We start from the raw sequence: 26,797 nt of genomic DNA on the forward strand, positions 1-26,797 counted from the left end.
CCACCAACATTTAAATGTACCTCAATATACTTATATTAGGTCCATTATAAATTCAAAAACTACAATAATGTTACGTTGCTAACGTAATCAGAGGCAAATCCAGAATGAGTTCATTGAATCATTCCCTTCGATTTGATCCTTGAATTATGCACAAAAAGATTTATATGTATACAAATAATATTAGGTTAAGTTTGAACAGTCACTGATAATAAATCTTAGATTTGTATGTGTATATATATATTTTTATCCTGACATGACAATCTAAGGATTAAAAGATCATAAATTACATCCCATTTTTAATGGTTCGAAATTAGTTTACTTATGCATAGTTGTGATTTTGCGGGAAAAAAGATTTAGGGACTCAGATAAATTTATATTCACATTGAAAAATTTGAACATTTTCACAAATTTGAGACCTCTAGTTTAAAACGAAGAAGTATTTATCAGTCCAGCGAAACGGTTTCAATTTGAATTCATTGTGTAAAGAGGAATATGTTTAATTTTGGAGCTAGTGTTTGGATGATCCAAAATGATGTCAATTCAAGAAGACATAGGAAGTTGGGAATAAGCCAATAATTGAATACACAAATTACAAAAGAGGTGTTTGAAGTACATGGTGCTTAGATAAGAAACAACCCTTGGTGGCTGTTGCCTCTCTTAGAGCCTTTGCTTATCTTTATTCATAATTGGGATGGGGAATCCTCCAACAAAACATGTGGATTCATCTAACAATATTTAGTACCAATACGTACTTCTCCATTATTAATCAGACGTCTCAAGTTTGAATTTCATTAAGTACATAGTCACATTTTTTTTAAAAACACTTTATCCCAATGCGAATTCGGATTCCGTCAAACTCTAATATGGAAACCAAATATCATATGAAAAAGCAAAGATAAAATTTAGTACCAATCCATTTTCTTTGCTTTTCGTTTCCCATCTAACGTTATCATGTTATCAGAGAAAATGAATTTTCCTGGCCACTTAGTAATTCTCTCGTCATATACATTATTTAAATATTTTGATATAAAATACAGTACAAAAATTTAATATATACTTTATCAATCATATTTGGGACCAATGATACGTCATCCAACAGTTGCTGGATTGCCAGATGTCATCCCATATGAGGGTCTACAAATGTAGGTTTCATTCCAGCCAATGTAAATACAAAATAAATTATTTTTATAGGTTTAGCCTATTTCTTTTATTATAATTATTAGTTAAATGAGACAAACTTAAACAATATAGTGAGAATTTTGACATTCTTTTATCAAATATGGTGAGAATTTTTTAAAATTATGTGACACAATACTTTCTAAAATTCGCGTTATATCAGTGATACAACAATTTGCAGCGCTTCAAAGATACACCAAAAGCAAATTTCAAAAAGTGTTATATCACTTGATATAAAACCAATTTAAAAAACGGATACTATATTGTAACTATCGTTATTTTTGGTAATTAAGTCACAAACTTATTATTTCTGAAATTTTTCCCTTTTTAAAAAAAATAATAATTAAAAAGGTAGGGCCCATGTCCAGGATGGAAGATGTGGGCCCATTTGACAGTTGGATAATCATGAATAGAGGTAGCTGTTGTATGATGGGTTTCCGGGTCCACCCGTTATTATTTTCTTGAAAGTAATTTTGCCCCGAATTTCATCCATATATTTCCACACTCATAGGTCTTCTTCATCTACATTTTTGCCAGCCAATCCAAAGTGCTACGATCGTTTGATACGAGGAATAAGGTATCTATTCCATCATTCGTATTATAATGATGAGATAAGTTATTTTTTATATATATAGCGAGATAGCTAATCTCATGAAATATTTGAATCCATGAAATAACTTTGTTTATCTTATCTTCATATTGAACGATAGTTAATAGAATGGGATGGGGCAAGTATGTTCCTATTACTAGTATATAGGTGACCTCCAAAGTCAAATTATGTTTGTAAATGTAAATAGAAAGACATTTCTAGCACATCCTCGATCTATCATACGAAACATTTAGTATAGTACCATTGTAAATTGACCCCAATAATAATAATTTTTAAAAGCACATGTTGTGTCGTGTGCAATGTTTTTGTAATGAAGTTGATAATGCTGATGACTAGTTCTTAGTGAAGGTCACTATTATTCACTTAATTTGAATTCTTCGTATAAAGTGATTCATTTTATTTTTTTTGGGGTCCTAAGTAGAGCCTTAGAGGTGAATACAATAATATAAGCTAATGTTAATAAGAGTTTGCTTGGATGTGTCTGTTTGGATGGGCTTATAACTTATGACTTATAAGTTAAAAGTCATAAGTTAGGATTTCTAACGTATGCTTCTGACTTATTTTTATTATATTGGCTTAGAAAACATGTGCTTAAAATCACTTTTTATTTATCCAAACACTACAAAACTATTTAAAAACTATTTTAACTTTAAAACACTTAAGTAAGCTAATCCAAATAGGTTTCATAAGTTATTGACTTTTGAAACTTATTTTTATTATTTTGGATAAAGACAAGTGTTTTTAATTTTTATTTTGTTATTTAAATATTATAGTATGCTTAAAATTATTATTTTTTACTTGAAAATATCGAAATAAATCAATTCAAACAGGCTCTTACTCACTATCCAAATGTTATTTGTGCTGAGAGACAGGGCCAAAATGGGTCGTAACCTAACTTTTACCAAATTATTTTTAATTTCATTATTTTTTTTCTTGTTATTTGTTTGGTTATGAAATAAAACAATATTTTCTTTTAATGAATATATCTAACATATAAAACAAAAGAAATACTGACAAGTTTTTTATGGGTTAATCTGATCTACATATTTAGCTCAAATCAATTCAATTTTCAGATAAGTTGAATTGCACGATTTGAATAAGTCATATTTTTCTTAATTTTTAATCAAAATGAAATGAATTGATTGAATTAGTGATTTTCAAATATCACGTGGTTATACAAAAAGTAGTAGATTTAACTTTTTTACCAATATGAAAAGTAATGTTCATGATGCTGAATATTTTACATCAATAGCACAAAGGATGATCCTGGCTTGTTTATTTGATTGGTCCATAATTGGGCAACACTATTATTTCTCAATAAATTCTCTTTCTTTTTTATTCACTCAAAAACTATATATATCATGATTGTTGTACAATAGGCAAAGTCACTCTCTTTTTTATTAAAGGTCTCGATTTCAAATTTTCATTATTAAATATATTTTTTAGGGAGCATTATTCATGAATGAGCTCTTTTTATCATGAATTTAAACTAATCAAACATTAATACAGATAATAGATACCAACTGAAAAAACAAAAATCATAAAATAAGATGTAATGTAGTACAACTAAACTTTCTCTTCAATTTTTATAATCTAGCTTATTATTAATGTTGCATCCACAAGGTTTGACTTTCTATCGTTGACAAATCTCGCCAATCCAAAACACACAATTGTTTTAACTAACGGATTATGCTATTAAGAATCAAATAAACAACATTAAATAAATTTCAATAAACCTCACATACTTCCATCACCAGATAATAGTTGTATTATTTGTTAGAGTTAATTATATGAACCATATTTTTTCTTCCAACCTTCCAAAATATTTTTCTCATTTGTTTGCCAATTATGATCCAAATATTTATAGAAAAATAAATTTTCACCAAACACCATAATTCTATTTTTATCTTATCAAAAAGAAATTATTAGAAGAATATTATCTCAGACCAGTTTTCTTATCAATATCTTATTCTATTTTTTTTAAAAAAAGAACTCACTTACAACATTTTTGTTAACAGGAAGGGAATCAAATGAATCCCCTTAGTTTAAATTAATATAATGTTTGTTTTGATTAATATTTAAATTCTATTGTATCATATAGTTTAAATTAATTGTTAGATAACGACGAAATGACCTGCCCATTTTATGTAACGTCATAACGATCAATTCGGTGTGATTGCATCGTTCTTTAATATTTTCTTCTCGTTTTGTATTTATTTATTATTAATATAATAAATAATCATATTTCATCTTTTATCCTACTTTTTCATAGTAGCTCTTCGTTCAAACCCTATTTTTTTCATTAAAATAATACAATATAATATATTATGAAACAATATATAATAACCATCCAATCAAACTATTAAAATGATATAATATGAATTTGTACACGTGGTTAAAGGACTAATGAATAGAATTGACCAAATGATTATATTGTAAAGAAATAACTTGTAAAAAATGCACAGTAAAATAGATAATTTAGCAACATATTCAAACTGCATATAAATAAACAAAACAATATTCAAGTTACCAACCTTGGTCATAAATGCTGGGAGTAGATTTTAAAATTTATCTTCAAATATGACCGTGAAATTTGAGTTAGATTTTGAAAATTCCATCTTCAAATAATTTTAAATTCGGAAAAATTAACTCTGTAGAAGTTGATTGGCAATGAGACCAAATAATGTGTAGCTATATATGTATTTTTAACTATTTACGTAGAGACATGATCCACAAAATATGCATGCACATTATTTTATCCTCATTCATCAAATCTAAATTTTACCCTATTCACTCACAAGTTCACATTTTAATAATTTTCTTATTATAATTTCTGATTTCGCCACTATAATATTATTACCCTTATTATATGGAGAATATGTAAAAGAAGTCAATTGATTTATTAGGAGGAGGGGAAATGTGATGTGATGAGTTTACACAGTTTCAGCTGATTAGGTGCTTTAATTATAGGTAGATCCTTATTTAAAGGGATTGGGTGAGGTTATATCCTTATATGATATAATTCTGCATTTTTAAAAAATAATAAAATGACAATAATCATATGTCATAAGTTAAATATAAGAGTTCGTATGAATAAAACTATTAAAGAAACTATATTATAGATGGAATATATATAGAGATGCTTCCTACTTTATGGACCATATTAACAACTTAATCAATACATTGATTGTGTAATTAATGAAATTTATATTATAAATGGTTTGTTAATGGGGGATAGTACGCTTCCATTTTATGAACATGTTGGAATCCTAGGAGCTAGGCATAATACCCTAAAAGATTCTCTTATCAAATGGATTAAGTACATTATTAGTAGGTTATTAGTATAATAATTACTGCTGCTAACATGCATTTAATATATAATTGAACGTTGTGTAGTATGTTCGTTATTACGGATATATCCATGCATTTTACCACATCATACATTGTAATTTTTTTTTAAACTTTAATTCCTATCATTGCCACTATGACAAGATTACAAATTGTCATACATTGTAAATTTAAAATAACGCATAATTAGAACTTATATAATAAATTATGAATTAATTTATATTTATCATATTATGCAAAGCAAAAGAGAAAATTACTAATATGCAAAACAAAAACAAATTAAAAGGGTTACTTTTTTCTTTCAAAAAAATAAAAACGGCACATCAAAAATTTTTTTAACCAAAAGGGTAAAGGAACGATTTTCTTCTGACAAAAGTTGACGCCGTTACATTAAAAGAAATAAAAATTGCTGCCTTAGCAGCGATTTTCTCAAAATAAAAATTCCTGTTTTTCTTTAAAATCGCTGCTACAGCAGCATTTTTATAAAAAAAATTATTTATTTTTTTAAAAAATCGTGCAGCTTTTCAATAATTTTATTTTTTGAGGAAATCGATGGTTAAGAGTTAAGACACTTTCAGTGATTTTGATAAAATTAAAAAAAATTAAACTGAAAATCGCTGCCAAGGGAGGAATTTTTTTTTGATGTGTTTAATCTTGCCCTTTTTGAAGTTTTTTTTTTAATTCAATTATTCTTTTATTATTATTTATGATATATAATTCAATTTTCCTCATGCTTCAACAATTTATTGAGTGTACTGTCCGTGATGTTTATCATTTTTATATTTTATTTTTCTATAGTTTAATTAAAGACGAGGATTTCCATTTACAATGTGTGCTTTAATTTATAAATTTTTTTACATACACGGTCATTTACTATTTATGGATATGAAGTTCTTTGTGCCCTTTAAAGTAGGTGTATATATATATATACGTACACACATACTTAGTGATAAAATATCTCTGTCTTGAATAATAATATTATTAATAATTAACAATAGGCATGGAAATAATAGCATATTTTTATTGTAGATATACATGAACCAAACAAGAATTGATACATATAATGCATTTTCCCTCTTTCTTCATTACAATCGAGTCATTTAACAAAAAAAAAATAAAAAAATTATTAATCGAGAAAAATGCTCCCCCTGCAGCGATGTAAGAAAAAAGAAATTCTAACTTAAAATCGCTGTTGTGGCAGTGATTTTAATAAAAATAAGAAAAAAAGTTTTGGACAAAATCGCTGCTAATCGGAAGCGATTTTACCCTTTTGGTTTTTAAAAAAATTGATGTGCCCTTTTAAAATTTTGACAATTTTTTTTGTCCTTTTTGGCTCCGGACTCTAATTTCTACATTCCTAGTTCTTGAATTACCTTGTATTGTAACTATAACCAATAACCAAACGACACCTTCAAAAAATAAAAATTATGTGATACAACAAATTAAAGCTCTATATTCTTAAATTAGTTTTAAAATTTTTCATACTTTTTCTTCCATTCACATTTCTTTTTATTCCTCATAATAATTACACTAAAGAATGAAAAATCTCAAATAATGACAATTAAAGAAGACAAAAGAAAATCAAATGCGAAAAGAATCATAGAGTATATTAACTCAAAATGAAAAAAATAAACTACTATATAACAAACCTTTTTTTTACCTTAAATATTAGCCTTTGTTTTTTTCTAGTGGATTCACGGAAAAAGTAATGCTTCTGAAGCTGAAAGGAGAGTGCACGTGGTGAATGGAAGAGATCACGTGGTCCAATTTAAAGGATTCATGTTGGATTAAAATATGAGCAAATTACAGAAATCACATAATTTTAAGGTAAAATTACAATATATCCCTTAAAAATTTATAATTACAGAAATTCCTCAAACGGATACAATAATATAAGCGCTGATACATTAATATGATGCGCGAGATACATTAATCGTTAAGTAAGATACATTAAATTTTATACATGATACACTAATCTGATATACATTTATACATGATACACTAATATGATGTGCGAGATACAATAATATAAGCACTGATACATTAATCTGATGCGCGAGATACACTAATCTGATGCGCAAAAATGAGGAATTTTAGAGATTTGTAAAACTTATAAGGAATAATGGTAATAAATAAACTAAAAGGTGTGTTTCTCTAATTTTTCCTTAAAAATATTTAGAGCTTATCATTCTTTTTTCGACGATGCATATTAGATTAAAGTTCAAAACGTACATACCTTATTTAGTGAAACATTGCTTATGTACGATTTAGATATCACTTCCGCTATTATTCTTCTCGCATGTGATTACGTTGACGACTAGTAAAAATAAAATGTTTCATTCGTTTCAATATATTTATTTTGATTTAGACTTGATTAGAAATTTGTGAAAAAAATAGTTTTTAAGTTTTACGATCTTTACTTTTAAAAGTAGTTAGAATATATCAGAAGTTGGATTAAATAGTTGCTAAGAAATGAAAGAAATATTTTTTTTAATCAAATTATGGGTTCTTTAAAATGAAGAGAATAATAAATTGAAAAATAATTTCTTAATAATAAGGATATAATTCAAACTAAAAAATACGAATGCAAAATATCTCATTTTTTTGCTTTAATTTGTTAGCTAGCTTCTTTATATTTACCAGAACAAGTAATGCTCAACAAACGCAATATATAATTTTTATTTTTCATCTAATGTTGATATTATTTGTATAGTCCGATTAATTTAGAGTTTTTTAAATTTTAGGGATAAAAGGAGAGTTATATAAATCTGAGAAATTCAATTATGAGGAAGTGCAGCATTAGCATACAGTTGGAAATATATGTATAATAAAGTCAAACTTAGGATTATGGTGCTTCTAGGAGGATGCAAAATCTTTGACCACAACAAATATTCACACTTACTAAGTCAAACATTTTATTCGCTTCTATATTAATTCCACTTTCCTTTATGCATGTCACAATTTGCTCCGTGAGTCAAATAATATGAACTATAATTAATATTTTAAATATATTTTTTAATTATGTCAATACGATAAAAATTACAATTTCAAATATATTTCATCTAGTTTTTGAATTTCAAAATTTTTATTTTAAAATATTAACCAAGTGTAATTTAATTCAACTTTAAGAGTTGATTCATAAAAAACGCTACATAACAACTAAAAAAGATTGGAGAAAGTAAAAATAAACATTTTATTTACTTGTCAATTTTACTATCTAGGAAAAAACCTCACCAAGATCCTGGATATGGAGTTACTTTTATTAGGAAATGTTTTACATCGTAACATAAGACATTTTTCTTTTATGTAAATTCGAATTTAATTAAACTCTAATATAAATATCGTGTATTGAATACGAAACACAAATAAATTAAGAAAGTAAATAAGCTGCAGTTAGGTAAAAGCGACAGATCAATATGGGCATGATTTAAGTCATTTAAACATGCAAAAAGATTACAAGTGTGACAGCTTTACTTGAGAAAACGATAATACTGAGAGACTGTAATAATAAAAAATGTATATTTTCGAGCCCATCCCCCATAAAGTTAACCCTCTTTTAAACTACATTAAATAATTAATTAATTAAGCTGCACCCTGCACCCTTTCTACCTACTTTCTTTTTACTTTTTTCAGATGATCAGTTCAGTGGCAGCTAAGCGACCACCAAAAATAATCGTGGGATTGGGAATAAGTTATTTATCAATTAATTATGTCGAAATAATGGCAGGGCCGGCTCTATGCTTTCAAAAATAAGGCCTTTGCCTTAGGCCCCCAAATTCTGGAGGCCCCAATTTTTTGTCAAGAATAAATTACGTGTTAAATTTTTTATAGAAAAATTAATTATTTATAATAAAAAGTATAATTATTTTTAAAAATAAATTATTTTATCCAATTTAACATCTTTTGTACTTTGTTAAAAATAAGAATTAACAGTGAAAAATGTTGAACAAAGTGAATTACAAATTCTTTTTTATTTCTTTTTAAATTTTAGTTTCAAGCATTACTCTAAGCATATTAAAATGAGGTATACCAAGTCATCAACTTTTTGAGTCAAATTCTATGATTCTAAACTTCTAACTCTTATCTTTATTTAATATTTATCAACTTATTACTTATATCATTATGTTAACAATACATATAATAATTGTCTCACTTAAAGGATATTTTTCAATGTTGAGTTGATAAAATCTTACCTAAAACTAGTAACTCAAAAAACAATATTAAGTACTAATAATTTTCATCTTAATAGTGTATTTTTTTTTTTGAATAAATACGTATATGAAGTGTATTTATATTTTAGGCCGCAAATTGAAATTTCGCTTTAGGCCCCCAATTACGTTGAGCCGCCCCTGAATAATGGCAATATTTTTATTCTAAAATCATTAATCTAATATATCTCACATAAAATGACTCCTTATTACCCAACTATAAAAAGGTCTCTGCTCATGTAATTTTTAGGATTAATGTATACACTCCAAAATTAACATAACTACTTATATACTCTAGAGTCTAGGGTGGTTATTTATAAGTTTGGTTGTTGACTAGAGTTTTATAAATATTAATAATGACGAAGATTAGTTATGAAGACTTTATTTATATCGAAATTAAATAGATATTAAGTAATGCATAATTAATTATTATGCAGAGATTGTTTCTTGAATGTTCAATTTGTTGTGTTAGAAATTTATTCACGTTAGGTAATTTTTAGAATAAATATTTGCTTACAATTATGCCTTTAGAATCTCCAAAGAGAAATACATTTAGAAGATGAAGAGTCTAGCAGTAAGCAACATCAACATTATCCATTCTTGCTCTACAAAGGGTAAATTTATCAATTCAGTATGTATCACTAATTCTCATACCAGATATTTTATCTTTTTTATATATATACAACATAAAATAATATATAAATTGACTCATAACTTATTGTATTTATGTGAAATTGTAAAATTATAAATAATCAAATATCGTACTAATTAACGGTGCTGACTTTTGTAAAAGCCAATAGAAGATAAAACAAATTGTTATATATGCACTACATGAAAAATGATTATTAGTGGCAATTAATTAATGATAATAGTTTAATTATCGTTAAATATGTATTTTTAGTAGCAATTAATACTCTTTGTATATGTCCCTAAAACTTTTAGTGACATTGGTTCTAATGACACTTAACTAATGCCGGTAAAATTTTTAGCACTCCTTATTAATGTCTATATTTATTACCGTTAAAAGTTATTTTTGTTATTGTCACGAGAGAAACCTTCACTTTAGCTACGGAAGAGGAAATCAAGAGGATAACACTGCACCAAAATGATCTTTAGCGGCAATAGTTTAATTAACATTAAATATGTATTTTTGACAGCAATTAATATTCTTTGTTAATGTCCTCAAGCCTATAGCGATATTGAATCTAATGATAATTAACTAATATCGATAAAATCTTTAACCTTTTTTTAATGTGTGTATATATTATCATTACAAATTGTTTTTGTTATAATATAAGTTAATAAATTATAGGCAAAAACAAATTAAAGTTGTCTTTTCCCCCTCCCTCACAGTAACAGACAGGTCCACCAAAACCTTTATTAAATCATCTTTATAGTGGACTAGATGGATTTGACTTTTATATAATATTCTGATTAATTAAAAAAAAAAGTCCATATTATTGCCAATGTAATTTTATCTATTATTGTTGCTTACATAATTTTCGATATAATTAATTTCATATATTACGAGCAGTAATTTATAATTATTTTTAAAGTAATTAATTTGTTAGTATATATAATTAAGAAAAATATTGCCAGCGCACGAAATTAAATTAATAAAAATACATTTGGCAATGCCACATCACTAAATGTTTGGGCCCAAAGTTCATAAACCGACCACACTACACCTCCAGCTCATCCAGGAATTTAGGACCATAAAACAAAAAGTAGCACGATTTATAGGCCTACCACTATTTATATGATTAGCTCAATTATTATTTATGTCCCTTACTCACTAGTACTATCACACTACGACTAGTGGTGGAATCAAAATTGTTTTCGCTATCAAAGTGTAAAATATGAAAAAAATTAAGCATATGAAGAGATTAAAGAGCAATAGTTATTATACATATTGTTAGGATCAAGTGTTATATCATGTCAAAAGTTATAGTTCATATCAAAAATGAATTTCATTTTTAGTTAAGTCCACCAAGCAAGCACCACCTTCGATTATAACTCCGACCTGGGCTACCCTACCATCTCGTGGGTCTTGCATAAGCAAGATGTTGACATTATTCAACATATACAATAAAAAAAATTAGGAAAAAATACATAAATTCATAACTTAAGATATCATATTCTCTAAAATTCCTACAATTTAAAAAAAATATAAAAATCCCCCCTCGGATACATCCATATCCCTATTGGATACATCCCTATCCTCTTAGACAACTAAGGAATATATTCGAGAGAAATGAAAAATTTGAAATTTTTGTAATCAGGGAAACTTCCAAAAGGTATAGAATTTCTGTAAGTTATACTAAAAAATAATGCTAACTATACTGAAACTATATAATTTTTCAATAAAGGTTGTTTGAATGAACTCTTCAGTTTTACTTTAGCTCCGCCCCTGACTACGAGCTACAATAATGTTACATTATGAACATAAATATAAGCCCCATTACAATATAACATAGTTCATGATAGTGGGAGTTTGGTTCATGTTAACTATGTTTAAAACAAGGGTCCATTTTTTGTACTAATGTTTTTGAATGATCCAAAATCATGTCAATTCAAGAACGTGGTATATATGGACACCAATTAATTTACCCAAGTGTTTGAAGTAATAATGGTTGCAATTTGTATTTAAAGCCCCCAAGTGGGTTGTCGCTTTACTCCCTGTGGTTCTGCTTATCCAATTATATAATTGAGATGGGAGCCTTAGAAACAAAACATGTGAACTAACCTAACAAAATTTAGGGCTACTAACACATCACTTTCCATTTTTTCTTTAAAAAGTTAAAATGGAATATTAATTATTCTATTTTATAAATTACTACGAAGAGTTACTTGTTATTGAATGATCGTAGGTCAACTTAATTTGATATCAAGTATAATATTACAAGCGTGGCCTTCGGTCATTGTTATATTATGGTAAATATCACGCTAGTTTAGGCCATTTCCTGTAATACGATGTCTTAGATGGAAAAGTATGACTCTTGATCAACCACCAAACTTACGGAGTAGTAATAGTTTAAATCAAATATTTCGAGTGTGATTAAAAGCCTAAACTATTATATAGTGTATTTTAATAAATTTATATTTTATGATGCACATAACTTGAACTCTTCTTCATTTTTGAATAAATAACTTCATGGTGAATTTGTCTTTAGGAAACACATTAAAAGGGATTCATGTTATTGTGCTTAGCCGCCCTTCCGTTATTAGTTATTCATTTCATAGAAGTAAAAGGATGTGTGTTATAAATGGAGGCGGATCTTGGGGGCGAGAGGGTGTTTATCTGAATACCTCTTCGGTCAAAATATTACAATCATATATAGGATAGATTTATTATGTAGGTATATATATAAATTTTGAATTTTCTAAATAATAGTACGTAAAATGATAGTTCAGTACAATTAGTACCCCAACATCCAAAGTTTAATTCTCATGAACTGCATTAAGTTTTGTATTTTTATTTTTCAAAAATTTTAAGTGAAAATTCTAAATCCGCTATCTTTGAATTTTCTATACATGCATGGGGGACTGCCCAGTCCCATCCCATATCAGTTGAAATTTGTTCTTATTTGTATAAAGAGAGAAAAAGGGATGTACGTTTCTTGAAAATATTGAGTTAATATGTCCCTACGACCTTATAATAGGCAGGCATTGTGTCCTCCAAAGTCAAAAATGTGTCCTTTACTCATACTTGACATGAAAAATTGACATGAAAAATAGAAAGACTTTTTTTAAAAACATTTTGGGACACTTTCAAATTAATCATGTGAGACATTTTGTGTTTATCCATGTAAACATTATTGAAATCATCATTCTTCCGTTGAAAAATGTCTACTGGTTATTTTGATTGATATTTGAATAAATCAAGAAGAAAAGAAAAAAAAATAGTAATATTCGCACATACAAATATTTAAATGTTTTTTACTATTTCAGAGAAATCTATTTTTAACCATGCATTTTTTCAGTAAACTAGTTCTATTGGAAGTGAGCGAGAAAATCTTGTTCCGTAACACAAATTTTCCTCTGATTCTCAGTGGAAAAACCAATAGTGAAATTGAAAAAAAAAAAAGTTTTGCCAGCTACTACTTTATTTATTTGTGAAACTTGAATTGATGGCTTCATAATTGAGCAATTGCATGTATTTTTTTCTACATTGTATTGTTGTTTTATCAAATGGGGTCGTTATTTTTTAAAATCTCACTGTCTAATAATTCTCTAGATTTAAATAATATAAGCTTTGAGATAGTAGATAGAGTGTACTTATCCAAACAGTTGTAAGAACCAACTTCTCTTCAATATTTTTTTAATATACTCTTTTATTAATCAGTTAATTAAGTCCCCTGTACATATATTTTAATTAATTCCAAACAAGTCAGACCAATCCACAACTCACATTTGTTAATTTGTTAACTAACATCTTGATTGTTCTATGGAGAATCACAACGAACATAAAAAATTAAATTAAACAGCAAGTTTTTATTTGTCAAATAAAATGCGGGGTAAGGATTTTCATTAAGGGTTCAAAATTTAAAAAAGTAAGTAGTAAGTACATCAAAAAGTAAAAAAAGGTTGAACATCAACTATATATATATATATTATTCATATATAAACTGTATAATTTTCCGCCAAACAAGATTCGAATGAATTAATCACTGGACCTTTACTAGCTCCGCCCTGAAATATATTTGATTCGAAGATAAAGAAGTGGTCCAAGTGTCCAACTGTAGAATTATAGGAGGAATAGAGGCATGTGATGTGATGAGGTTACCAGCCACTTCAACTAATAAAATTTTAACTTATTGTATTATAATTATAATATAATTATTAGATCCTTATATAAAGGGAGATTTGGGGTAGGGGACCAAAGCCTTTTTTTAATATAATTTATTTATATTTATAACAATCTAAGTTAAAGAGAAGTCTTAATAATTTTAAAAAAGGCATTATTATTATCGGAATATTAATGCATCATACATCATGTACCTTATTTAATTGAATAATGAACATATTAAAATACTTGAAGTCGTATTTATATAATAATAGGGTTTATAGTTTGTTAATGGGAAGAGTATGCTCCCATTTTCAGTACATGTTGGAATCCAAGGAGCGATTAAATTAAGAATTAGAGTATTAATGAACTTGTATTTTATCTGTTTTATTTTAATTGATTTTTATATTAAAATTAATTTTTTAATTTGTTTATTTTAGTAAAACAGGAAAGATTAATTGTCTTTTTTCATTTTCTTTATTATTAAATAACTATATAAAATAATGGTAATCGAACTTAATTTTTCAAAACATAATTTATAAATATAATTTAATGAAACAAATTATATATTAAGAAAAGGTTCAAGTCAACCGATCTTAATTAAATTGAAATGCAGAGAGTAAAACTATATAAATATCAACTTGTTTAATATATTTTAATTATTATTACTACTATAAGTGAGATAAGGTTCTTCTTGGAATTGATGCGTGCAAGTAATTAATGTTACTAATTGTATAATGTTACTAATAAGGAGGGCTCCATTTTGAAATTAGAGCTTAAAATATTTGGTTTCTGCATTCTTGATAAATTTTTATTTCAAGTTATGACTTGATATATTGAACCTTCAATATATTAGAAAGTCTATTTTTAATTATTTTATGTAAGAAAATGTTTATATTTGAATTATATCTTAAGAGTATATTATCTTCAAATATAAAGTGACAATACAAACTTAAAATAACATATTGAATAATTACATGGTGGAACAATTAATAATGTATGATCAAAGTGTATATTTTAATTAATTAAGAATTAAAATATGCTTGATAATGTATAAATTAAAATTATAATCACCAACTATTGAGGGTCCAAAAATACTACTAGTATTATATTTTATTGATTTCATTTTTTTCCCTTTCTAGTGAAATGTCACTAATAATTTATCACCCAACTATTTGAACAATGATAAAAATAAGATGTAAGTTTCACAATTGCGAAGTGGTAACATCAAAAAATTAGATTTGACGGAGGCGATTATTACGATTGAAATGTTGATTAATTAATAGTATAAGCATATGATGGAATATTTCATATACAACCGATTCAACAAGAATTGGGGCCTAAAATCAAATTTTATAAAAAGACCTTTAATTTTTTTTTTAATTTAAAAAATAAGAGATTTTTTTAACTTTATAGATGCAAAGTCATATTTTCTAGTTGACATATCTAAATTGGATAAATTCTAATAATAACTAAAGAAATAATATATACCTATGAAGTAAGAATATCAATAATGACTAAATTTTAAACAACAGTAATTTTTGCAGAAGATTTCATTAGACTTCATCATATTTAATAATATGAAAATAAGAATAGTGAAAGGAGACTGAAAAAATATATACAAGAGTCAATGGAAAATGTGGGTTCATGTTAATTGTTATTAGAATAAAATAATACAAGAAAATAAATATCCTCACAAAAATATAATACCACAATTATCTAAAAACTACTTCCTCTGTCCCATTTATGTGACTTACTTTCATTTTTAGTCCGTCCCAAAAAGAATGACACATTTCTATATTAAATAACAGTTTGACTATAAAATATCTATTTTATTCTTAATGAAATGATTTACAGTCACACAAATTTCTATCATTCATTTTGGACCACAAGTTAAAAAAGTCGTCCTTTTTTCTTAAACTCCGTGTCAAGTCAAAGTACCTCACATAAAATGGAACAAAGGGAGTAATTCATATCCTTAAAAGGTAATTTTTTTTTTCTTTTTCACTAAAAAGCTAGGGCTCAAGGCATTACGTTAAGTGGTTTATGGTAGAACCGACCTTATTCTAAAATTAAGTTAAGAATTATATTAATATTTTGTTTGATTAACGAAATAAATCTATTCTCAAATAATTTGTATTATCAACGAAACACGTCTAATCTTAAGCATAAACATGAAATGTCTCATATTATTTCATCCAAGAAAATATTTTAGATAAGATAGATTAATTTAAAAATTATAATCTCAAAATAATTTAATTATCGTAAGAGAAAGCACGTGCCGATCGAGTAGATGAAATTTCACGTGGGAGGGGTAACTGGTATTTATTAATCAAAAAATAAAAATAAAAAAGTGCATGTGATATATAGTTGGAAAGATCCCAGAACTCTTAAGCTTTTCAGCTCATTATCTTTTCTTTTTAATTTTTAATATTTTACCACTAACAAAAAAATAATACAATTTAAATAGCTCAAGAAAATGAGTTATTTTTTTCTTTTTGCCAGCTAAATCAGGTTGGTATTGGATTATGCATACTATTTATATATATAAAGAATATTCTAAAGAAAGAAAATAAAAAGAATATTGATGTATCAGCGGATATCATAAATGTAATCATTCGTTTTGCTTGATTATTAGGTCATCAATTATAGGGACTCAATATATATAGCAAATAATTCCTCATGTATTATTGTTGTCTGCTAAACAATTTCTAATTTACTATATTGTTAGCATGAGTTTGTGTGGGTACATAATTAGTATCAATCATAAACTAGTTAATTATTTTTTCTAAAATGCTTAGTTTCACCTATTTTGTTAGTTATTGTATAAGAATAATTATGCAGAAGGCGAGCTCATCATAAATTTTACTTATTATCTATTTAGTCTAATTTTATACAAATTAGAGAAAATAATCATTCGATTATATTATATTTACCAATGAAAAACAGCCGGACTTCTTCTTCTTTGAAATTCGACATACCGTAAGTCCATAAATGTGAATCATTGAGCCATACGTAATTAAATCAAATTAATTATGATTGAATTCCAAATTCGTAAAATTCACATCTTTGAATATATATGCTCCCTCTCGATTCTTGTGTGGGATGGTGTGGAGCCATACTTGGAACATGGCAAATTTTATAATATAAAATGTCGATTCTAAAAAGATTTCTTGCTCTATCAATATTTTCTTATTTTAGGCATGGCTAAACAAATACGTGTGCATTATATATGTAAGGGAAGTCAGAATTTAAAGTTTATAAATTTGAAATTTTAATTTTTTGTAAGTTATTAAGTTATTAAATTAATAATTTTTATATATTCACTAAATTTCTAACTAAAAATTCAAAGTTACTGTACGTGAATTCATAATTAACACAATGGCTTCGCCCTCTAATTATAAAATATACATTTGGAAGGACGTGTATAATAGAAGAATGAAGTCAAACTCATAATTTGGAGGCATTGTCATTTGTCAAAGACATAAAGCTGTACGGTGCTTCTAAGAGGGACTCAATAATTTTGACGACAACAATGTTCACATTTCCATACCTTGGGCATAATGAGTGAAGTTTTTTGCACATTATTAGTATAATTTTATCGATTATAGTTGGTTATTTTTTTTCTTTTCATATTATCAAATATTGTTTAATATATGGAGTTATCTATTATTGTAAATCAATATACATGATACAATAATAATAAAAAGATATCTAGTACATTCTCGCAGAGTGAGGTTTAGAGAGACTAAAGTATACATAGGTGAGGTAGAAAGTTGTTTGCCTGTTTCCGATAGACTCATTGTTCAAACAAAAGTAGACTTGAAAAAACATATTGAAAGTACAAGAGATAAAAAGTAGTAAAAAAAAAAAACTTATAATAACAAAATAGTACTACAACTATGTAACTCTACACAATCGAACTACAATTAATTTGCATGATATTGTAAAAAAAATAAATATATATATACTAAATTGTTTGGAAAAATCAAGTAGAATTCCGAGTGCTACCCCATCCAAAAGTACTCTAATTGAGCAAACTTTCTTTTCCAACCAATTTGTTGAAAAAATCATAATTAAGACGACCAATCAATTCTAATTTGTTCAGGTGATTAAGGAAGTAAATGATTAGTTAGGTTAAGGTAAAAGCATTTGTCTTGATTAGAATGGGGAGGCCATATATAATCATTTAACATAAAAAGGTTAAAGGAGAAAACTAATTGTGACATCTCTCGTAGACTAAAAATTTGATAGAGCCATGACAATAATTAAAAAGATATGTTTTTCAACCCCAATACCAAAAAGTTTAACCCTCATTTTAGCTAATAACTAAGTTGTACCCATTTGAAGTCGTTTGGTTTATGAGATAAGATAAAATATTTCAAGATTAAATGTATTTTTGTTTGGTTGAAGATATATTTAATCTTACTTTCTTTTTTGTATGTTCTAAACAAAGTGTCTTTTTGTATATTTATTAAGTTTTTCAATTCCAACATTCTACCGTCTAAATGACTAGTTTAAGATCGCAAGATTTATATGATTGTATATATTTATAATTTAAGACCACAAATTTCAAAAGTCTCAATTTATTTTTAAAATTTTGTGTTGGTAAAACTAAAACACTTATATTTAGAGAGATGAAATATTATTTTATTGAGCCACTTTCACATATAACAAACATAAAAATCATATTTGTATGCTATAACTATAGTTTGCTATGGCTATTAATATGTATAGTTCGCTATACATATACAAAAGAAACAATTGTATAATCTGTTTCGGTATACAGATACAAAAGAATCAATTGTATAATCTGTGTTTGTATAAAGCGAGTATGAGAGAAAGACAAAAAAAAATTGGGCAGGGGAAGATCTGTATTTGTATAATAATAAGTGTATAGGACGAAAATATATGTATTTGTATTTGTATTTGTATATACAATTTTCTCTCGCTTTATACAAACACAAATGCAATTTATACATTTGTGTTTGTATAAAGTGAGAGAGGCGAATGAGAGTGGCGAGCGAGATCTGGGAGAGGGGAGAAAGGGGAACGAAAAGATATGTATATATACAATTTTCTCTCGTTTTATACAAACACAAATGCATTTTATACATTTGTGTTTGTATAAAGTGAAAGAAGTGAGGATAGACTGCCCAACGAGAAACGAGAGTGGCGAGCGAGAAATTCAGGGAGAGAGGTGAAATGACAACAATTTGCTACGGGTTACAATTAAACCCAACTGTGGTTATAGCATTTAATTTGAATTAATAGTTTTCTATTTTAAACAATTTTTCCTTAAATATATTGTTATTTAAGTTTATTATAATCAAAATTTAAATTTTAACTCAAGAAGAATTGAAAAAAGAATTATAAATGGATAGATAAATTCTAAAAGATATAAAATAGACACTAATTCATACCTTCAATATAGGAACACATATTACATCAATGCAAATAAAGAATCTTAAAACGGGTTAAAATTGGAGATTAAATTGGGCTCAATTGAGGATTCTCTTAAAATGAGTTAGGGCTTGAATAAGTTGAGATTGAACCTAATTCAAATTACCTTGAGCTCAACCCTTAAAATTTTGAATGAGTTGGACAAATTATCTATAATTGGGCTCATTTTTGACATCTCTAAGTTGGGCCATTACAATCATTGTATACTGATGACATAACTTGTATAAATTGTTCTTACTCAAAAACTAAAATTGTTCATTTTTTTACCAACTTCATATATTTACCAGTAAAAGTTCGTAATTTACATCCTTTCCATGTCTCAAAACTTAGTATAAAGGGTCGTTTGGTTCGCAAGCAAAGTTGTCCCGGGATTATAAGCTTTTTGGACTAATTCATTCTATCTCTCAAGTGAAATAAAATAGGGAAAATTGTATATAATAGCAAATTATTAATTCAAATTAAATGCTATAACCATAGTTTGATTTAATTGTACCCCATAGCGCTGTTGCTATTTCGCCTCTCTCCTGGCGAATCTCGCTCGCCACTCTCGTTCTCGCTGGGCAGTCTCGCTCGCCTCTCTCGCTTTTATACAAACACAAATGTATAAAATGTGTATGTGTTTGTATAAAGCGAGAGAAAATTGTATATATACATATCTTTTCGTTCCCCTCTCTCCCCTCTCCCAGATCTCGCTCGCCACTCTCACTCGCCTCTGTAGCTTTATACAAACACAAATGTATACATTGCGTTTGTGTTTGTATAAAGCGAGAGAAAATTGTATATACAAATACAAATGCATATATTTTCGTCCTATACAGTTGTGATTATACAAATACGATCTTCCCCTTGCCCAATTTTCTTTTGTCTTTTTCTTTTGTCTTTCTCTCTTTCTCGCTTTATACAAATAGATTATACAATTGATCTTTTGTATATGTATACCGAAACAGATTATACAATTGCTTTCTTTTGTACGAAATATACATATTTTTGTTTGCTAAGGAGCGCAATTATGCAAACTATAACTATAACATACAAATGTGATTTTTATGTTTGCTATATGTGAAAACTGCTCATTTCTATTTCAACCCATTTTACATCTCTAATTTCAACTCAATCCGCCTATTTGACACCCATAGCTCAACTACACTTGATCACGAAGGTTTGCTACTGGCGAGAATGTTGGCATGAATAGCCCAAATGGCCCAACTACACTTGATCCACTTGAAGCCCATTATTTAAAAGGTCTATCTAGACTAAATGTTATAAGAAGAATTAACCTAACTAATTGTTCACATAAAACTAATTAACGAATACGTATCAGAGAAACATAACAACCTTAATTCTACCATACATAACGATATTTTGTAAAAAATTTGATACATAGTGAGATTTTGAATTTTTATTGTGGATTCCTTTAAAAGAGGCATTAGTGTAATCCTGTATATATCCGTTTCTTCTCCCAATTGTCGTTGCCCCTCTTAATTAGTGAAACTATCGTTATGTTTTGTAACTACGCACCAAAGTACTGCTATATATAAAAATAATCCATATATAATACATGTCTAATTAGTGTATACCGACTCGCAAAAGTAAATACTCAATAAATATATCCTGCTATTTGTGTGAAGATACCTAATTTACAACTATATCTAAATGTCGAAGCGTAAGTAGAGTTGAATCCAAAATTCATAAATGGCAATTCTCTGCCAAATCCCTAATCTATTATTCTAATAGATTATCGGGCTTTGAGATTTTTTTTCTTTGGAACCACAAAATCATCCTCTATTATTACCCTTTGAGTGTGCACAAGTAAAACATATTTAGCGGATTTGTCAACAGGACGCTAAAATTACATAAGAAAGTGTGTATATGCTTCTGCCTGTAATGGATGATTGACAAGTCATTTTTTAATTTTCTTGTTCCCGAAACTCCAATAAGTTGTAACTTCCCTTCATTTCTCTGTATTCTTTTAGCATTAATATGTCGAATTCACTGACTCAACTAATTTAAATTTGTGTCGCATAAAACCTATTCAAAGGAAAAGCACTATCTACATTTCTTTATTTCCAAAGCTCAAATTCGATAACACATTTCCTCGTCCAAAAATATAACTCAAGACTATTGTTCGTAAAAGAGGTGAAGTTATTGAAGTGTTACTACTATTTCTAGTTGCTAATTTTTGTGACACATTATGAATAGAATAATCAGGTTCGGGAGAATTGGTTTTGTTGTCCTCGCCCTTAGGTGCTTTTCACAATTTGGTACGACCAGTAAAAATAAGTTAAAAACCAACTTATTTTCCAAGAAAACATTTGCTTCATACCAAACACACTAAATAGAATCTGCGTTGCCACTAATTATAATTGTTTATCGCCCTTGTTAGAATATCAATTTGGTTATATTGTTGCTCTTGAATTTTATGATACAGAAACAGAGCTTAGGAAAATATGGGAAATATAGAAATGTTGTAATAGATAATACCCATTTCTTTCAATTGAAAGTTACAATTAATTTCCCAATCTTCTTTCTTCTTATCTAATAAAATCTAATTTTTGCTTATCCCCTTGTTGAATAATTAGGGGAAAAAAGAATCTCCATTAAACGCAAAGACATCTTTACGTAGAGATTTTTACCCAAAGAAAAAAAGAAAAGAAAATAAATCATCAAGATTTAATAACTCCAAGAACTGATGCTTGAAGTGATAAGGAATGCTTAGCATCGCCAATGTGAATACTATGTTCACCAATTGGAATTCTTCGAACACCAGCCTTATCAACTACACTCAAATACTTGCACACATGAATATTTATCGCCACACGTTGCTTCGATCTTGCTGGGACGTATACTTTTTGAAATGCGACCAATTGTTTATGTGGCACCCAAACATCAACAGGTGGCTTTGAAAACACGAGCAATGTGTGTGAACCATCCTTTGGTCCTACATTTTTCACGTCGATATGAATCTGAATTGATAGTTTGCTGCATTTTGTGTGTGTTACTCGGATTGATTTGTTAGATATGGTACTGCTGTTGGACGTATGGCGTCCGCCTATTGGAATGGCTAGTGTTTTTGGGGCTTCGAAAATTGTGGTTATGAATTTTGTGTAGCTTAGTCCGTGCCCGAATGGGTATACTAATGGGCCTTTGTAAAAACGGTATGTTCTACCAGGGTATCCTTTGGCCAAATTTGATCGCATGTCCATTGTTGTCATTGGTAAATTCTTTAGGTACTCTTGTGGATACCATGTCATTGGTAGCTTCCCACCTGAAATCAATCGTATTCAATTAGTATATAATTGTGACACTGTATTTATTTCGCTCTATTCCTAAATAGAGCGAAATAAATACATATGATTCATATAACAAAATGTGGCCCAACAATGGAACATTCCCAAAATAAGTAGAAGCCCAATTTTGTGTTAATGTTTAGTTAGTTAACCTGGATTATGGGCTCCAAAAAGGACATCAGCAATGGCAGCACCACCAGCTTGTCCAGGATAGCCAGCCCACACTATACCACCAATTCGAGGATCATTATTGGCAAATGTAACATCAACTGGGCCTCCGGACATAAGGACCAATACTACAGGACCTCTCGAGGCCTTGGATACCTCGGAGATGAGTTCTTGTTGGAAACCAGGCAAAAGCAGCCCAGTTCTATCTCTGAATTCAGCCTCAATAGACTGGTCTAGGCCCATTACTAGCACTGTTGCGTCTGCTTGACGTGCAGCATTTACAGCTCCAGCAAATAATTTATCGTCTGTACATGCCACATCACCACAACCTTTTTCATGAATGGTCTTTGCATACTTTGATATTCCTTGTAATGGGCTTGTGTATCCACATGCAACACCTATATTTTTTAAAAAAAAGCCCAATTATTCACGTAAAGATATGCAAATTATGGCCTTAACCCAGGGCGTAGCTTTATGTATGTATAGTAGATGTTAAACTTCTTACTTTTTCATATTTTGAACTTGAAAATTCTGACTCCGCCACTAACCTTAACTCTTTCTAATGAAAGAATAATTATTTTTTACCTGCGTAATTTCCAATCATTGTGACGGTAACATCGGAATTTGGTCCGATAACAGCAACAGTACGATGTCGACGAGGAGAAAGAGGAAGAGCAGGCCCATGATTCTTAAGAAGAACAATGCCCTGTCTAGCAGCTTCAACGGCGAGTTCTTGATGGGCTGGGCTGCAAACATCTCTTGGGCCAAGATGTCCATATTGCTGGGCTGATGGTTCTCCATCAAACATCCCGAGCCTCATTTGAACAGCAACAGTATTAGCTAAATTTGTATCAATAGCAGCTTCTTTAAGAATACCAATATGCACTGCATTCTCAGTATGTTGGGACAAAAAAGGGCCACAATCCAAATCCAGACCCGCTTTAATAGCAGCAGCTGCAGCTTCCTCAGGCGTCGATGTATAATGTTGGCTATCGTAGAATACTCCAACGGAGTCACAATCGGAGACAATGTAACCGTTGAGACCCCAACCACCGCGTATTGTTTTACGGAGAAGTTCAGGATCAGCACAAGTTGGTATGCCATTGACTTGATTGTATGAACACATAATACTAGCCACTTTACCTTCTTTAACACAACTTCTAAATGGTACATCAAATGTATCTTCAATATCTTGCTTGCTAACCTGTTATGCATGAATTATACATATGCTTGACTTGTCATAAAGTAATATAAACGCAATGTGTTTTACCTTAGCGTTAAAGTGGAATCTATCGACTCCACTCCAGTTATCAAGGTCGTAGGCTGTATAGTGCTTGCAACATGCTGCTACTTTGAGCCGGTCACCTTCTTCATTTCCTTGTAAACCTCTGACGTAACGCTCGGCGTATACAGCGGCTACGACGGGATCCTCACCGGGAGTCTCCTGTCCTCTTCCCCACCTTGGATCTCGCAAAATGTTTACGTTTGGGCTCCAATATGTTAGACCTCCCATTTCTCCATTGTACATTGCTCTTGCTTCATCTGATACAACCTGCATCCCACCATATCACAAATTATCAATTTAATAAGTCCATAATAAACAAAAAGACACATCTATGAGGTGAAATTATATATTTAACTTGGAATACTTTCCAAACTAGTATTTTTTTTAAATTTCTTATTTGTTCAAATTGAAGTTTGAGAGAATGAACCTAAGGATCCATTTGGAAATGGTTTTAAATTATGATTTGAAATCAGGTTGATTGAGAATTGAAATTTTATTTGTACACACAATTTGAATTTTTAAATGTCCCTTTTCTTATAAATATGAAAATTTCATCGTTTGTAAAAACTATCAAAACTTCTTCAATTTTTATACAATTTATCTTTATTGCCCATAGGTGTCCCATTAATAAACTGCATATATCTCCATAGTTCTTTTATAATAAATATTTGCTATTATAATCTTTTAAATAAGTACACATAATTTTTCAAAGCTTCACTTATCAACAACAATAATAATAATAACTAGCTATATTTGAATATACTTCTAATCTCTTTCACGTTAAGCGTGCGTTCTTTTTTTGGTAAAATTTAAAATGATGGATCTTCTTTTGCAAACTATAAATTAATGGACCACATTTATCATTTAAAAGCCTACTTTTTTTGAAGAATCTAAAATCATGAACTAAAATTTTATGTAAATTTCATAAATGAATACAGGTTTCAAATCCTATGACCAAAATACCTACTAAATTATAGTAGAATAGAAATTGTTTTGGAGTTCATAAAGGGATGTGACCTTATATAAAAAACAGAGCCTGTTCTGAAAAAATTGCTACTTGGTTTGATGCCCTTATATATAGTCACTGTCCAATAAGTTATGGCCAATGGGAGGGACCCTTCAACACACTTGCCAACTTTTTCTTAAACTTTGATTGGCCTTGCACACAAGAAAGTTAACCTCTACTTTATACCAAAATGTACCTTTAATAATTGTTTCTCTTAGCTTAATTACTCCCATTATATTCTCTTTGGTTAATAATCAAAGGATAAAGGGTCAATTCTTTTGTGATGCATTATAATTTTTTTTAGCTTTATTAATGTAACAAATAATTTACATAAAATAATAAATTTGTAATTATTTCAGATACGAACCTGTCCCTTGCTTCAAAATAATTTGGAACATATCAAAATCTGAAATTTAAAAATGGCCACCGCCAATATTCAGCAATTCCATGCTGGCGCAAGAATCGAAAAATAGTAAGATCTCTACTGAGAGCTATAAAGCACCATAGAGAAAGTAACAAAAACATTATCCTTAACCTTACAAAAGTATGCTTAGCTGGATTTTAATTATTTGTACATCATTTTTACAGCGTGCTTAATCTGTGGGTTGGTTACTTACTATTTTACTCCTAGTTAACCAGATAATAATTATAAAAAAAATTACTTAAATTTATTGGGCCGATTAGGCAAAAAAATATTAATCTTAATATAATCTGTTTTCAGTTAAGCTGATATGATTTTCATAAAAAAGTCCTCACACCATTAGGAATATTACTCTCCTCGTTCATTTTTACTTGACATATTTCATTTTCTTGAGAGTTAAACTGTGTTTAGTCTTAACTTATTTTTCTATTCAGCTATCAATGCGTGATTTTACTCGCATTCTCAACTATAATTTTAGTATTAGCATAATTGATTAAAATCTGCAAGTTTTTTCCACAATGTAGTTAGTTTCAAAGAACATAAACCAGAGCATAAAAAAATACTAGCATCACAGTAATAATATCTGAAATTCTTACCCGTCCAATTTCTTCCCACAATGAAGCATTAAAAGAAGCAGCAGTCGTTATAACTTGCGGAAAACTAGTAGCTCCTGGAAATTCACCCCCAAATTTAGTCCCTGGTCCTACATTTGAAACTCCATGAAGCGCCTCCGACCACCACTCGTACCCTTTAATACCCAGCCTCGGCACTGCTGCGGCATTGTTCCCCAACAATTTCACTTTCTCTTGTAATGTCAATCGCCCAATGAGATCTCTTACTCTGTCACCAATCGGCAATTTTGTTTGACAAAAGGGGAAATTTTTAGTTGCTCTGTCTTTTCGGTCACAGGCGAATGGGGGGCGAGCTGCTTGAATAGAAACAAATAGGAAAAGGAAAATGAATATGAAGAGAGTGGAGGTTGATTTGTTAATGCTGCTACCTCCACTCATTTTTGTGGGGAAGAGGGAATATTTGTTGT

At 28.8% G+C, this 26,797-nt stretch overlaps 1 protein-coding gene across 1 annotated transcript; it reads right to left on the reverse strand.

Annotated features, from left to right (window-relative positions):
* Positions 1–22,059: 22,059 nt before the first annotated feature.
* LOC125823705 (probable beta-D-xylosidase 2) lies at positions 22,060–26,797 on the reverse strand. Its single transcript, XM_049503073.1, has 5 exons — positions 26,355–26,797; positions 24,317–24,598; positions 23,632–24,250; positions 23,031–23,444; positions 22,060–22,856 (listed from the first exon to the last, which is right to left on the reverse strand). Exons 1-5 carry the CDS (start codon positions 26,766–26,768, stop codon positions 22,255–22,257), a joined length of 2,331 nt encoding a protein of 776 aa, XP_049359030.1. The 5' UTR covers positions 26,769–26,797; the 3' UTR covers positions 22,060–22,254.

This window comes from Solanum verrucosum, unplaced genomic scaffold, assembly GCF_900185275.1.
Source record: "Solanum verrucosum unplaced genomic scaffold, falcon-dt-bn FXZP01000093.1, whole genome shotgun sequence".
Lineage (NCBI taxonomy): Eukaryota > Viridiplantae > Streptophyta > Magnoliopsida > Solanales > Solanaceae > Solanum > Solanum verrucosum.